The sequence below is a fragment of the Microcaecilia unicolor genome, chromosome 10 (assembly GCF_901765095.1).
Source record: "Microcaecilia unicolor chromosome 10, aMicUni1.1, whole genome shotgun sequence".
Classification (NCBI taxonomy): Eukaryota; Metazoa; Chordata; class Amphibia; order Gymnophiona; family Siphonopidae; genus Microcaecilia; species Microcaecilia unicolor.
The window spans coordinates 153,797,266-153,813,566 of record NC_044040.1 but is presented as its reverse complement, the minus strand read 5'-3'; the positions used below and the strand labels follow the sequence as shown (position 1 = coordinate 153,813,566).

The 16,301-nt window shown below is 42.0% G+C and overlaps 1 protein-coding gene across 2 annotated transcripts in view; it reads left to right on the top strand.

Annotated features, from left to right (window-relative positions):
* LOC115478870 (glypican-5-like) overlaps positions 1 to 16,301 on the top strand; it is a 1,084,132-nt gene that overhangs the window by 359,044 nt on the left and 708,787 nt on the right. The window contains exon 5 of one of the 2 annotated variants that reach the window (XM_030216504.1): positions 6,061 to 6,120. The exons of the other annotated variant lie outside the window; for it this stretch is intronic. Coding sequence (XP_030072364.1) covers positions 6,061 to 6,120 — 60 coding nt within the window. The remainder of the gene's footprint in view (positions 1 to 6,060; positions 6,121 to 16,301) is intronic. 2 annotated transcript variants of the gene reach the window in all.

Sequence of the window (16,301 nt, the reverse complement as noted above, 5' to 3'; positions counted from 1 at the left end):
CCCCCCCCCCCCCCCCCCCCCAGATATTCAATGCCGGTCACTGGAAATGGCTCGGCATTGAACATCCGGGCTCAGCACAGACTGTGACACTTAGCCAGACTGCCTCCCACAGGCTGAATATCTGCCAGATACTGCCTGCTTTTCCTTGTTTTTTGATTGGTAGATTATACTTTCCATTAGGGGGGATCATATCAAAACTACACAAAAGCCATATTGTGTTACTAAGCAGTGGTTACTAAGGTGTGTTAAGACAATAATGCATGATATTTATCCCATAATATGCAATAATGGCAATATTATGCATTATATTACTGTAACACAAGCTAGTTTAAGTTGCCATAGGAAACATAATAATGAGATGCAAAACATAATACTGTAAAGGTTGTGCTGATTATAAAATCACACTTAGTGCCGCTCTTGTCTGGTGCCCATTCTTGAGTGTGATTTATAGAATGTCCCCCATTGTGCCTTTATAAAAAAAAAAACACCTCTCTGGAATCTGCCACAAAAAGTAGCATCTGCTCTGAAGCAGAAGTAGCATTGTCCCTTTCACTCTATAAACTGGCCTAAATATAGGTAATAGTGCACCAAATCTATGGCATACTAGCACTTATGTGCGGGATTGGTGCCATAAATTTGTAGGTGCAGTTCTATAAAAAGTGCAACTAATTTGAATAGCACACTGTTTCAAGGGAGCATTAATATGAGCAGAGCGTGGGTATGTCATGAGTGATGTGTGCAACTAATTTGCATAGCACACTACTTCAAGGGAGCATTGACATGGGCAGAGCGTGGGTATGTCATGAGTGATGTGTGCAACTAATTTGCATAGCATACTACTTCAAGGGAGCATTGACATGGGCAGAACGTGGGTATGTCATGAGGGATATGTGCAACTTATAGAATGCTATTAGTTGTGAGAATTGATTGGTGCAATTGGTGTGCCAACTTACACCAGCCATTTACATGACATAAGTTGGCATGTCTAATTTTTGGCATGCTAAAGCAGCTTTGCGCTAATGTTCTTTAATGGTTTAGGTAGCAGAAGAGAGGGTTCAAAAGTATACAAATGAAAACAGCAAACGAAAAGCACAAATGGGCCTCCAAGAACTGAACAATCAAGAGTCTTTTAATGAATAGACCTGACACAGGCCATTTTTTGGCATATGTATGCCTTTGAGTGGAAAATAAACGGAGCAGATAGTTGACAAAACAAAACATAATTTATTAGTAAAAACCAATGGAATATACACACACAAATAGCCCAACACAGGCCATGTTTCGCCCAATAGGGCTGCTTCAGGGGCTACACAACAGTCCTTCACTGTCAAGTGTATTGAACACATATAAAATGTCCTGCAATTGAATATAAGGAAGATCACCTTGATTTGAAAAAACAGCTGGATCAGAGATGCCAAAACATAGAATGCTGACTTGATGTCAGTCCGACAATCTCTTATCTCTGAGATAATTGCCGAACATTTTATATGTGTTCATTACACTTGACAGTGAAGGACTGTTGTGTAGCCCCTGAAGCAGCCCTGTTGGGCGAAACACGGCCTGTGTCGGGCTATTTATGTGTGTATATTCCATTGGCTTTTACTAATAAATTACGTTTTGTTTTGTCAACGATCTGCTCCGTTTATTTTCCATCTTGGAGTTTGCAGACCGTCTGCCTTTGTGCTTTCTTGGACCCTGCCTTCATCAGAGGTCAATCAATAAGGATGGTATAGTGTATTCTTCAAAACGTCAAACAAGCACAATCACAAGAAAAGCATCTAGAGCGCCACAGTACTTACGTGTTGTTAATTAGCTCAAAATATGAGAAATCAATCCCATAAAATTGAGAGCAGCTAGTCGCAAGTAAAACCCGTGTCTTGATTCACTGTGGTTTCTATGGGATTGATTTATAGAATTGCCCCCTGTATATGTATGTGCCAGTAATAATAGACGTATATCATTTATTTTATTAAATCAATACATAAGTACTAATCCCACACCTGTTCTGCCATTTTGTGCACCTAGGAATACCTCTGTAATATTGCAAATAAGAGCAGATAAACATCAGCATGAACCATTCATTTATCTAGAAAGGTAGGGAGGCTTGTTCCTGCTAATCTATGCAGGTTATCCCCTCCCCAACCTCCATTTTCTGAGGGGGATCAATATTCAAAGTGATTTAAGCAGGCAGGGATGGTGAATGTATGGCCTGCATTATGCTGGTCCCAGGACATGTATAAGTATCTTAGGCAGGTCCTGGTTGAATATCAGCCTGGACCTGCATAAGCCTAGCAGCTGTCTTCAGTCTGGCCAGGCCCCAATATTCAATGCCAGTACCCAGATATGGCCTGGCAATTAATATCAGGACTTAATTCTGTTTTCAGCGGTCAGTGTTTAAAAAATCACTGACTGCCACTGGCTGAATATTGACCAGTTTGTTTATAGGGTTGTAGCTCACTGGTCCCTGCAGATTACCCTCAGTTATTCCTTTTATAACATGGTAAAGTCAATTAAATTTTGCTTTAAATCGATATTAATTACTGTTCTATTCTTTCATTCCATTCTCTTGCCATACAGGGATCCTCGTGTTTATCCCACACCTTTTTATTTTCTGTCACTGTTTTTGTCCCCACCACTTTGCACAAAACAATAGGTTGTATGTAAGGACAATTCTATCACAGTGCACTTAGTTATGAACCACTTGAGTGCGGTAATGTACAGGAAACTCGCTGTTAAGCATGTAAGTAGCATCAAAGCAACTGAGTAGTTTCTGGAAGAATCTGCTTATGCGACAGCGCGTAAATGTCAAGGGGGTGTTCATGTGGGTAGAGCATGGGAGGAGTAAGGGGGCTGCCACTTGTATGTGCAGTTTACTTAATAAAATAATCTACATGCCTTTGCCACATTTAGGAGCCCACAGTTACAGTAATTCTATGGCTGGTGTAACTGAGGACGCCTAAATGTAAGGTGCACCCATAGTGGGCCATGTTAATCTTCTATAATGGAACCTGGGTCCCCAGATACCAATATAGAATAGGCACTCACCTCAGCATTAGGATGCCTAAAAGAACATGTCCACTTATAGAATTGCCCTTTCCTCCAGATTCTGTACAGATCGCCAAAATTTGTGCACGTGATCATGAGCTGCACATGCAACATAATTACTTAATGAATGAATTAACACCAATTATTGGAATTAGTTGGCAATTATTTGGCTTTACATCTAATTCGGCCTGCGCGCTATTCTATAAAGTTGAATGCTGAAATTGTCATGGGAGGGGCAGGAGTGGGTCAGGGTCATGCCCATAATTTAGTTATAGAATTCCAGGGTTGCATGCTCAATTTGTGTGCCAGGATTTACACCAGGTTTCACTTGGTGTAAGCTGCTCGCTCAAAGTTAGTCACAGGAATCAGTGCTAAGCTCTATTCTATAAAAGGAGCTTGGTGTGGAGCAAACTTTATATAATGCAATTTCAGCATGCATCTTTCTGGAGCCTAACTTTCAGTTCCATTTACTGAATCCAGCCATTTATGTGTTCCCAGCATTTTTCTTTACATATGTATATATCCCCTGGTCAACTTTATAAGTGTCTACTTGAACCTGTAAAATACTTACAAAATTACCTGTTTAACTTGCATGGCATATATGCACATAAGTTACATCTGTTTTATAGAGGGAGCTATCTGTTTGTCTAAAATTACATCTTGGAAAGCTTCTACACAAAATTACTGTTTTGAGGCACAAACAACTTTACAATTTCATTTTCCATGCTTATGAACAATTTTTATAAAATATCCCATGGACTCTATATATGGCGCCCAGATTTGCAGGCCCAAATTTGGACATATGCCCAAGATGCACACATAATTTCAGTAACAAGCCCTTAACTATCAATAATTGGGTGCTAACAACCAACTATTAAAGCTTAACTGGCACTCATTACATTTGTGCGCATATCTGGCTGCGCGTTATTCTATAAAGCATGGTGCCAAACTCTACTAGCATGTAAATTGAAATGGGACATAGCCATAGGTGTGTCAGGAGCATTCTAGAAAGTTTCATGGGGTTTTATAGAATACAGCCTCAGCACACCTAGCATTTACACCAGATTTCAGCAGGTGTAAGTCTGGCACCTGATGTTAGGTGTGGGAATTGGCACTATGCATGATTCTATAGAGGGCACTGATTTTATTTTAGTATTAAATTCTGAGCACCATTTACTGAACTTGGGCAGCCTCCACTCAAATTAGAGAAATCTATGCATAAAGGACCAGATGCTATATATGGCGCCTAAAAAATCCACGCTGTAAAGATTTCCACCTAAGTGTATTCTATAAGAGGTGCCTAGATTTAGGCACAGTATATAGAATATGCTTAGGCAGAAATCCTAGCACCTAAAATAACATGCGTCCATTTAAGCCAACAAAAACATGGCCTAAATCCCTGTGCGTAGATTTACGTGCACTGGGCCATATTCTATAACTGCACGCATACATTTTGGAATGTCCACAAAATGGCCATTTCCCCACCCATAGCCACACCCATTTTAAACTGTGCACATTAGAATTTAGGTGCAGCAGTTCATTACAGAATATGCTTAGCGAGTTGTGCACATAAATTCTAATTATTGCCATTTAGTGCTCATTATTACTTGTTAAGTGCTGTTCTCAACACTGACTAGCTTGTTAAGACAATTAAGTTAAATGCGTTATTACTCATATACTTATGTTATTAGAGAATACACCTAGATTTCAGCATGGATCTCTAGGCGCACTATACAGAATCCAGGGGATAGGGCCTTATACCACAAAGTTTATCCTCCTAAATTTAAGTTCCTAAAATTTATTTATGGTCCTAAATGTATGTAGGATCATAGATTAGTTTGTAATTTATGAACATAAATTTATGAGCATAAATTATGCTCATAAATTTAGGAGTGTAAATTTTAGGAGCATAAATATAGGACCATACACTTTGTAGAATAAGACCCATATAGTGTACATATATAAATGTACCCCCAGATTCTAAATAGCCTGCAAATAGGTGGGAAAATGTGGGATATAAATGCAATAAATAAATAAATAAATAAATAAATAAATAGGTTGTCCAAAGTTGGGTGCCCAAGTTTGGCCATGGATCCCAGATGCACATGTAAACTAATTAGTCAGTTGGGCACAAACAACCAATTATTGGCATTAATTGGAGTTAAAAGGCACTTGGCATTCATTCGGATTTACATGAGCATCTGCTTCTGCACTATTCTATAACACTGCATGCCCAAAGTGTCTCGCATGCAACCCGAAAGGCCATGGGAGGAGCCCATCAAGGGTATTCCAAATATTTAGGTACAGTGCTATCAAATCATGAGGTTATGTTCCCAACTTGCATGCTAGGATTTGCACCAGGTTTCAGGCGTAAATCCTCACACCCAAAGCTGGGCATGGGAATCCGCTCTAAGCACTGTTCTACCAAGAGTGCTCAGCGGCCTGTAGCACTCTTTATAGAATAGCACTTAGCACAGATTTTTTTTCTGGTGACTAAATTTGGTGCCATTTATAGAATTTACACCATAACCCCTAGGCAATTTCATTGATTACCATTTCTGCATGTAAAATGCTGTTTTCCATTCAGAAATGCCATATAAAATTATTCCTATAGAGAAACAGAACACTTGCCAGATATGCTAATGGCAGCTAATGGCAGTTCCAGACTATTTTAATCAGTGTTTTTATATTTTACGACCAGTGATCTTCTCATATCTGGCTGATCTTCCTTGAAAGTGTCCTTAACTTAAAATATCTCCTGCCTGATTATATTAATTTACTTTTATTTTGTGATTGATTTCTGGGAGTATCTTACCATTTTATTTAAATTCTGTATTGTTTTCATACTTAATTTCTGATCGTTATCTTATGCATGTGCTTGGTAACTTCCCTTTTAAATAATTGTTTTTCATATGTTTTTCTTTTGTTTCTCATTTTTTTCTCCTTATTGCCTGAATTCCTGCTTTTCCCTTACCTGCTCTGATTGATGCTTATTACCCCCTGACAAATTTCCAGTTTTCTGCCTCTGAAAGCTTCAAAGAACAAAAAGCCAAGGAGTTTGAAAAAAATATCTCGGTAAGAAAGACAAGAGGAGATAAGTTCTCTGCTATCTGTGTGTTCTGAGACTGGCCATCCATACTATAAGGCTGTAGATTTTCTTGCTGTATTGCAGTAGCATTGATATGCAATAGAACTAATCCGCTTTAGCTTGCTGTTGCTTTTTAATCTATTAAATTACAAAAAGTTGGCAAACTGACCTTTAGCAAGTCAAGCTTCCTAGATAAGGCTGAAATAAATGTAATATCATTGCACTGATTTTAGACATTGTATTTAACTTGATTATTTTTGCAGTAGACTATCAGGAGTCTTTCAGATTAAACAAGAGAATTCAGAGTAAAAGCTTTATGCATGCTAGAACAATTTTTGCAATTTTAGTTCAAATTTTTAGATTACTTTTCATTGGTATTTGTAGATAAAAAAAAGGGGGTTTGACAGAGCAAGTTTGAAATTTGTGAGCAGCTCATCCATGTCATCTATTTCAACATTTACACACCCTATTTCCCTAACCTCATCACTCAGTGCCAGGTTTGCCATCACCCCCTCACCTACCAGGGCTGACTTACTGATTTCCTTTCCATTGCATCAGCAATATTTAACTCAGCGCCCTCTTTTAATGTATATCATAACTGTATCCTCAAAATATACAGCAGAAAGCTGTTGTCAGTCCATTCTGCTCCTCCACTTACCTTCTCCCCAAAGGGCAGAAGACAAATCCCAGACTATATTAAATAATTCCTTAGGCTATTGTCTATTCCATATTGTGTATATAGAGAGGGCATATCTTCAAATACCAAAATTTGCAATTAGAGATCAAGAAAATGTTGTAGAGTGATACAGGAATGTTTGCAATTATATTTGTTGTCACTGGCCTGATTAAAAAGAAGATCCACATGCACCTTGATGTGTTGCCTGTACATATTATACCTTGTGAACTCCAAAAAGAAGCTTTGGTGCACTGCAAGTATTAAGCTCTAGCAGAAAATTTGAGAAATTGAGATTGTGCACAACTTATCCTGGTTTATATGTGAGGTTCACCACTGTCATAATAAGTTTAAAATGAACTCATTTAGTGTATCTTAAAGAGGGAATAGCATTCATTGAGAGGTATATCAAAGAAATATATCAAATACAAAGTGATACTAGGGTCCTCCTTTCTAGTTGATATATATTTTTTGTAGTAAGATTATCAACAATACCACGAAGACAATCCTCCACCGATTTCTTCCCAAAATCTTCAATTAACGCAACCAGCTGCTCCTGAGATGCTTTATATTGACAATGCTATGGAGGAGGTAGATGACCAGCTATTAGACGTTCCTGTTCAGCCTCCACCATAGCTTGTTCCTTTTGTAACACTCTAATGAAGTGCCAAATATTTGGATGATGAGCTGTAACACTGGACTTCAAGCGATTATGGTATCCCTCGATCACATTGGTGGTACAAGGCAGGTTACTCTGTACACGATCATACACACTGCAAAAAGCAATTGGAAACATAGGCTGCCTTCTATTGCTCTTCCCTGGATGTCCAATATACAGTAGGTATCTTCAAAATAATCAACAACAGCTTGCAACTCTGAAGGAAGACAATGCTCAACAGTTTCAAAACAATAAACCACCTGATCAGGAGGAACAAATGCTAAGTCTGGAAGCATTCATGCAGAAAGAGCAAAAAAAAAGAATCTTCAGCATAATGTGTCTGCAGACCCTCACTTTGAATTTTCCTGTAAATATTTTGCAACAGATGGAACCCCCCCCCCCACCCCTTTACAGAGACAGCAGGAAAACTAGACACAATAGCATTCATAGAAGCTTTTTCAAAATCTACAAGGTTTGCAGATTAAGACTAGGCTTCAAATTACAAATTTCATTAAACAAGGACAATAAGTCACTTTTTTATTCGATAAGAAGGCAAAAATACAAAGAATTATATATCCATCACAAAGTGCATGGACAGTATATAATTGATAAAATATTTCTGGAGAAACCTTGAAAGTACCACCAGCAAGCTAAACCTCGGTAGATTCTAAAACCTTGAGATTATTTTCATGACTAAAAATCAACATCCGATTGGGACAATCACTTTCACTATCAAACAGCAAAAAGTCATCACCTTTTACAGTCTTCTTCAGTACATCAAGAATCTCCATTTCCTCACAACTAGCAGGTAAAGGATACGTAATATCTACAGCCTGTCTATATCCATTCACTTTGAATGGGCTGTGTCGGCAATGCCGCATGGAAGCCGCTAACACAGATTAATTAACAGACCTCTAAAATACCAGATAAAAACACCAAAACAATCCTATATAATAATTCTCACCTCCAACGTTCTGAGGCTGCCTGGAATCATGGCTTCCGACCGGAGGTGGTGGAGTAGATAATAGTGACGTCATGGAGAGGGGAGGAGCCACGATGCAGGGAGCAGTGAATCGGATGTGGCGAGTGTCCAATGGGAGGGGGAGGAGTAGGGCGGAACCAGTAGGTGAGTCCTGGAGGAGGAGTATGGACACGGGGGTACATAGGAGACAACTTTAAAAGACTGAAGGAAGTGAAAGTGGTACACGGGGGGGGGGGGGGGGGCTGGGAGTTGTGAATGAATGAAACAAATGAAAATTTGGCAGAGGAAGACAATCTGAATGCCCGGGTACACTAGATAGGAGAGATGTAAAAGAATGAAGGAAGTGAAAGTGTTACATTTTGAAGGAGGGGTGAGCAGGAAAGCGGTGGGGAATCCGGATACTTGGCATTAGGGCCACGGGGGTAGATAGAGTTTTAAAAGACTTAAGGAAGCCAAAGTGTGGGAAGGCAGAGGAAAAGGAGGGGAAGAAAGAAGGAGGAGGAAAGGGGGTGAGGGGCGTAAGGAACAGGGGAGAGGGAGGGGGAGGGGGGCCCTGCCGCACACTGTCATTCTCACACACACACACTGTCACACAGACAGTCTCACTCTATGTCACACACCCGCACATTCACTCTGGCTCTCTCTCTCATACAGTCACACTCACACACACTTTCTCAAACATACACACTCCCAGGAAAACCTTGCTAGCGCCCGTTTCACTTGTTCCAGAAACGGGCCTTTTTTACTAGTATTTTAATAAACCCATAGAAATAAATATCTTGCCTGAGTAGCAATTGCTCTAGTGCAGCGGACTTTGATCCTGGGGAACTGCAGCTCCTTGTGACTCTTGAGTGGGAATTTGGTCAGATGGGAATAGTCCTAGGAGGGAATTGTCCTGGAGGGTATCGGTGGATGGGAACTGTCCGGGGGGGGGGGGGGGGGGGGGAACTCTCCTGTTGGCAACTCACTGGATACCCCATATATAATAATACTAGCAGTTGAGCCCGTAAAAACGGGCTGGTATTGGGGTTTTCCTTCCTTCCCCGCGAGGGCACCACCGCTACCGTTCCCCCCCCCCCCCCTGGAGTCGCCGCCATCCCTCTACCCAGCCTGGGCCCTCTCTCTCTCCGCGACTAAACTTACACATCCATTCGCCGGAACGCAGCACACACATCAGCTGAGCTGCCGTCTGCCCTTCCTTCTCTGCCTGTGTCCCGCCCTCCTGTAACGTAACGTCAGCGAGGGCGGGACACAGGCAGGGAAGGAAGGCCGATGGCAGCTCAGCTGATGTGTGTGCTGCTTTCCTGCGAATGGATGTGTAAGTTTAGTAGCGGAGAGAGAGAGGGCCCAGGCTGGGTAGAGGGATGGCGGCGACTCCGGGGGGGGGGGGGGGGGGTGGGAACGGTAGCGGCGACCTCGGGTGGGCGGGTGGGGGGGGAGCGGTATCAACCTCGGCGGCGCAGTTTCCCTCTCTGTCTCGCCCTCGTCATCACGTATTGACGCAGGGGCGGGACAGAGAGGGAAGTCTCTACTGCGCATTTGCGAGTGAGTCGGTCACTCGCCGTTTATATGTTTGATATCTACAATTTGTAGATACTTTTTTACAGCTGCTGTGATGGTGTTTTAGGGGGGTAATTCTGTGACTCTGTGCCTACATATAGATGTCCTGAGAGTGCCTGATTGGGGCATCTCTCTATATAAAAAGCAAAACCAACGTTCTATGAAGCCTCCAGCCGGAAGTGTGAAAGGGGCGAGATATCCGGTTTCCCTATGAGTGTCTGCCCCGCCCTCTCTGTAACACAGTCAGTGAAGGAAAACAGCAGAGCACGAAATCAAATCGCTGGCTCTGTAACAGTGAAGGACTCAGAGGTGGGAGGGGAGATAGGCCAGAGGGCAGGGACACACACACTCCCACATGCACACAGAAGAAAACATTGCTAGCCCCCGTTTCATTTGCATCAGAAACGGGGCTTTTTTACTAGTATTCTATAAAGGAAAGTAGTCACCTACTTTTTAAAATATAATGTTAGTGTAATACATTTGAACTTAGGCAGGATCACTTATCCCAGTCATAGAGCTGATGTGTGTGTGCCTATATTGCAGAGAAATATGTGTAACCTATATTGTATTCTTTAAGTTAGACACCCAACCATGCACCCAACAGTGCTCCACCCAAAGTCTGCCTCTTTGTAGGTCCACCTGAAAACCTCATGCTATTGGAGATATTTGCATAGTTATGGAATAGTGCTTAAGTACTTATTTGGCAGATATATGCATATGTACACACATGCACACTGTATATGATAGAATTCTAAACATTTTAGTGAAATAACTTTAAGTACTGAAAAACTCCAGTGGCTTCAAGGAATATAGTGCCATGGTAACTACACCACAGAAAAACTAATTAAAAATATACACATTTCTAGTCTTTTTGTCACACATAGACAAAAATAAAACAGAACTATAACCAAGTGAGCCCTCCCTGAGCCCATACGCCAGGCCCCCTCCCTACCCATCTTCAAATCATTGCTCAAAGCCCACCTCTTCAATGTCGCTTTCGTCACCTAATCACAACACCTCTACTCAGGAAATCTAGACTACCCTAACTTGACATTTTGTCCTTTAGATTGTAAGCTTTTCTGAGCAGGGACCGCCCTTAGTTATTAATTTGTACAGCGCTGCGTAACCCTAGTAGCGCTCTAGAAATGTTTAGTAGTAGTAGTAGTACTGCAAGAAGTGGAACTATATAACATCTTTTAAAGTAAAACCATCTTCAATAAACTTGAAACATTAACCAAAGATTGGGGGACTTAGCATTTATTACCTCATCCATCTGAGAACCCTTCTCATGCTCTTTTAAACTCCAATAGGGATTTTCATATTGTTTCAAACCTAGATAATTTATCTTGGAATTTAGCTGCCTCCCTTTCCCTTTCCATTATATTCCAAACTTTAGACCACCAATCTCTATTGATGTAACCTCCTGGTGTTTCCAGTGTGAAACAATAACTATACATGCAGCCAAAAAAGGTAATTAGAGAGATCTCCCCTTCCTAGTATTCCTTATGGAACATTAGTTTCATGGATAGGATGGGAGATTGTAATATATAAGTATTGACGTTCTTGGAACTGATACTGTTCGGTATGCCAGAAAAAATAAAGAAAGATAAAAAAAAAAACATTTCTTTGACTGCAGTGACTAGATGCTTCGCTGTGTAATCCATAGAACCTCTGGTTTGTTTGAATTTAATTTGAGTGTGTTCTTTTTATCTAGTTACAGATCACTGACAAGCACTGGGTAACAGATTCAGTAATTTTACTTAAGCTAATTTTTAGCAGGAAATAATTTTGAATATGATTTTTATAAATCAAATAATTTACACAAGATCCCTTAATAATTTTTTCCTAGGAGAGCATGATATATGTTAAAAAGAATTGGTTGCTCTTGAGGGCAGTTTCTCCAAATGGTTTAGTTTTGCATATACCATGACAGGAATGAGCTTCACTCCTAAGCCAAGGTATGTGGAGTATGATTTCAGCCTCTCAAGTGTATGCTAACACTTGTATCATGCCAAATATGCAGTGTGGAGCCCTGTGGGACTTCCCATACTCAAATTACCACATTTTTGTAGTAAATTCCTCAACTGCTACTTTTTGTCTTCTCTCATATAGGAATGCATAACCAGTTAAAGACATTCCTCCGGATTCTATATAGCATGACCAAAATTGTGCAAGCAAATTTGGTTCTCTTCTGGATTTGCATGCGTAATTTAATTACTCAACAAGACAATCAGCGCTGATAATTGTCACTTAATAAACAATTATTGATACTAATTGGCATTCATTAGAATTTACTTGCACAACTTGCTGGGCATATTCTGTCAAATGGTGTGCATAAATTCTAATGCATGCTGCCTAATAGGGGGTCTGGCCATGGGCATGGAATGGGCGGACCATGGGCATTCTGAAAATCTCTGTGCATGGTTATAGAATCCACATATTCCATGCCTAACTTTGGCGCCAGTATTTACACCAAGTTTTACTTGGCAAAAATTGATGCACCTAGAGTTAGGCACAGGCAATTCTGCTAGGTATATTCTATAAATTGCAGAAATCTAGGTGTGGTTTAAAGAATACACTTAGGCACAGTTTAGGTGGAAATATTTTTGGTGCCGATTTTTCAGGCATGAAAGAGGAATGGGATTTGGGTGTGATCGTATAATAATCTTAAGGTGGCTAAATATGTAGAAAAGGCAATAGGAAAAGCTAGAAGGATGCTTGGGTACATAGGTAAAGGAGTGGCCAGTAGGAAAAAGATGGTGATGATACCCCTGTATAAGACTCTGGTGAGACCTCATTTAGAATATTCCTCCAGATTCTATAAATCACACAATGCACGTAATTGGTTAACAAGACAATCAGCGCTAATAATTGCCAATTAACAAGCAATTAGTGACACAAATTGGCATTAATTAGAATTTATGCGCAGAACTGTATTCTATAATGTGCTACGTGTAAATACTAAGTCACATAGAGGGGCATAATTGAACTGGGCGCCCATCTTTAAGGGCACCCATCTCTAAGGACGCCCCGGCGAAGGGGCAGGGCACTCCGTATTATCGAAACAAGATGGGTGTCCATCTTTCGTTTCGATAATATGGTCGGGGACGCCCAAATCTCAACATTTAGGTCGACCATCTTGACATTTAGGTCGACCTTAGAAATGGGCGACCTCGTTTTTCGGCGATAATGGAAACCGAGGACGCCCATCTCAAAAACGACCAAATGCAAGACATTTGGTCGTGGGAGGAGCCAGCAGTTATAGTGCACTGGTCCCCTTCACATGCCAGAGCACCCTAGGGGGCACTGCAGTGGACATCACAAATTGCTTCCAGCTGCATAGCTCCCTTACCTTGTGTGCTGAGCCCCCCAAAACCCACTACCCACAACTGTACAACACTACCATAGCCCTTAAAGGGTAACGGGGGGGCACCTAGATGTGGGTACAGTGGGTTTTGAGTGGGTTTTGGAGGGCTCCCATTTACCACCACAAGTGTAACAGGTAGGGGGATGGGCCTGGGTCTGCCTGTCTGAAGTGCACTGCACCCACTAAAAACTGCTCCACGGACCTGCATACTGCTGTCATGGAGCTGGGTATGACATTCGAGGCTTGTATAGAGCCTGGAAAAATGTGGGGGATTTTTTGGGTGTGAGGGGGTTGGTGACCACTGGGGGAGTAAGGGGAGGTCATCCCCGATTCTCTCTGGTGGTCATCTGGTCAGTTCGGGCACCTTTTCGAGGCTTGGTCGAGAAAAAAAAGGGACCAAGTAAAGTTGCCCAAATGCTCATCAGGGACGTTCTTTTTTCCATTATCGGCCAAGGACGCCCATCTCTTAACCACGCCCCTGTCCCGGCTTTGGTACACTGCCGACATGCCCCCTTGAACTTTGGCTCTTTCCTGCCCCGAAGAGGTCACTAGACCACCAGGGCAGTAGATAGTAAGTAAGGGGAGTGGTGGCTAGAATAGGCCTGCCGCCCGCCCGTCCGTCCGCCCGTTTATCCAGAAATCCGGACAAATGGGCGGATTGGCAAAACCCGACCGGACATGTCTTCAAAAAAGGACATGTCCAGGTAAATCCGGACGTATGGTAACCCTACCTGTTATTGTTTTGCTGATTGCACCTTTTAATTTTTCAGATAATAAACATTTTCAGTTTATTGCCCTTGCTTGTCTTTACTGATCAAGAATCCTGGTGGTTTGTGTGTTGGGTCTGTGAGTGCTTTCTAGGAACTGTGGGAGCACTGGGAGTGTGGCTCCAGTAACCTAGAAATCACTAGGGATAATTTGAGAGCAGGAGACTCGCCCCGAGGCTGTTGGGACCCAGTTGGTGGGAGGAGGGTGCTAGTGTACAGCACAAGTGGCAGGTGCAGATGGACCTGTGCTGTGCTGGGGATAGACCCTCTAAGTGGCCATGGGGTAGCCCAGATGGGTGGCTAGGCATTTTGTGACAAGAAACTTTAAGTATTTGGGCATCCATATTAGCAAGCAATATCAAGTGGCTGACAAAGGAATATATGGGAGTGAAGTACATGTCACACCTTTCATGGAAGTGTTTATGAACAACTGGAAAAATTGAAAGTGGACAAAGCCATGGGAATGGATGACATACACCCAAGGGTATTAAAAGTGCTCAAAGAGGTTCTGGTGGGCTTCCTTAAAGATTTATGTAATAGATCCTTGGAGACAGGGGAGGTTCCATGGGACTGGAGAGGAGCAAATGTGGTCTTTCTCCACAAAATGGTGACAGAAAAGAAGTGTTAAACTACAGGCCAGTAAACCTTACTTTGGTGGTTGGATATAAACTTACTGGAATCCAGTGGGTTACAAGATCTGAGGCAATACAACTTTACCAAAGGAAAATCATGTCAATGAATCTGATGAATTTCTTTGAATTGGATGACTAGAGAAATGGATTGAGGGCACGTGTTAGATGTGGTCTGTTTGGATTTCAGCTAAATCCTTGACACAGTTTCTCATAGAAGGCTCATGAACAAATTGAACAGGCTGGTTAGGACTCAAAATGATGAGAAAATGGTTGATTAAAAGATTGCAGAAGGTGGTGGTGACTGGATTTCACTTGAAGGAAAGAAAGGTGAGTAAACATAGTACCTCAAGGATTGGTACTGAGGCAGATTCTATTCAATATATTTGTGAGCAACATTGCTGAAGGGTTAGAAGGAAACGTTTATCTTTTTGCAACCCTGGAGGGAGTGGACAGCATAATCTAAAAAAAAAATTAGAAGAATGGTCTAATGTTTGGCAGTTAAACGTTAATGCAAAGAAGTGTAGAGTGATGCACATGGGGTGTAGAAACCCTAAAGAGCTGCATTTGCTAGGGGGTGTGACGATGATAAGCATTGACTAGGAGAGGGACCTTGGGCGACAGTGTTTGTGGATATTATGGCAACAAAAAAATTTGAAAAGGCAATGGCTGTAGCTAGAAATATGCTAAGTTGCATAGAGAGAGGCATATCCAGTAGAAGAAAGGAGTGTTAATGCCCCTGTACAAGACATTGGTGAGGCCACACTTGGAGTATTGTGCTCAGTTTTGGAGGCCGTATCTCACTAAGGATATCAAAATATTTGAAGTGGTTCAGAGGAAGTAGCAAAAATGATATGGGGCTTGTGCCAAAAGATGTGTGAGAAGAGACTTGAAAGAGACATAGAGGGGCATAATCGAACGTCGCCGGCCAAATAGATCGCTGGCGATCTATTTTGGCAGCGGTGCTACAGCTGGCCGGAACTGTATTATCGAAAAAATGGGGCCATCTTTTTTTCGATAATACGGTTTAGCCCGGCCAAATGCCAGAGTTCGCCGGGGTTGAGATCGCCGGTTTTGTTTTTCAGCAATAATGGGAAAAAACGCCGGTGATCTCCAACCCGGCGACATCCAAGGCATTTGGTTGTGGGAGGAGTCAGCATTTGTAGTGCACTGGTCCCCCTCACATGCCAGGACACCAACTGGGCACCCTAGGGGTCAGTGTGGTGGAATTCAGAAAAGGCTCCCACATGCATAGCTCCCTTGCTTAGGGTGCTGAGCCCCACAACCCCCCCCCCCAAAACCCACTACCCACACATGTACAACACTACCGTAGCTCTTAGGGGTCAAGGGGGCAACTACATGTGGGTACCGTGGGTTTTGGAGGGCTCCCATTATCAGCACAAGTGTTACAGGTAGGGGGGGAAATGGGCCTGGGTCCGCCTGCCTTAAGTGCACTGTGGTACCCACTAAAAGTGCTCCAGGGACCTGCATACACACAGGCCTCTAGGACTTGTTGCTGCTGTATAACCTTG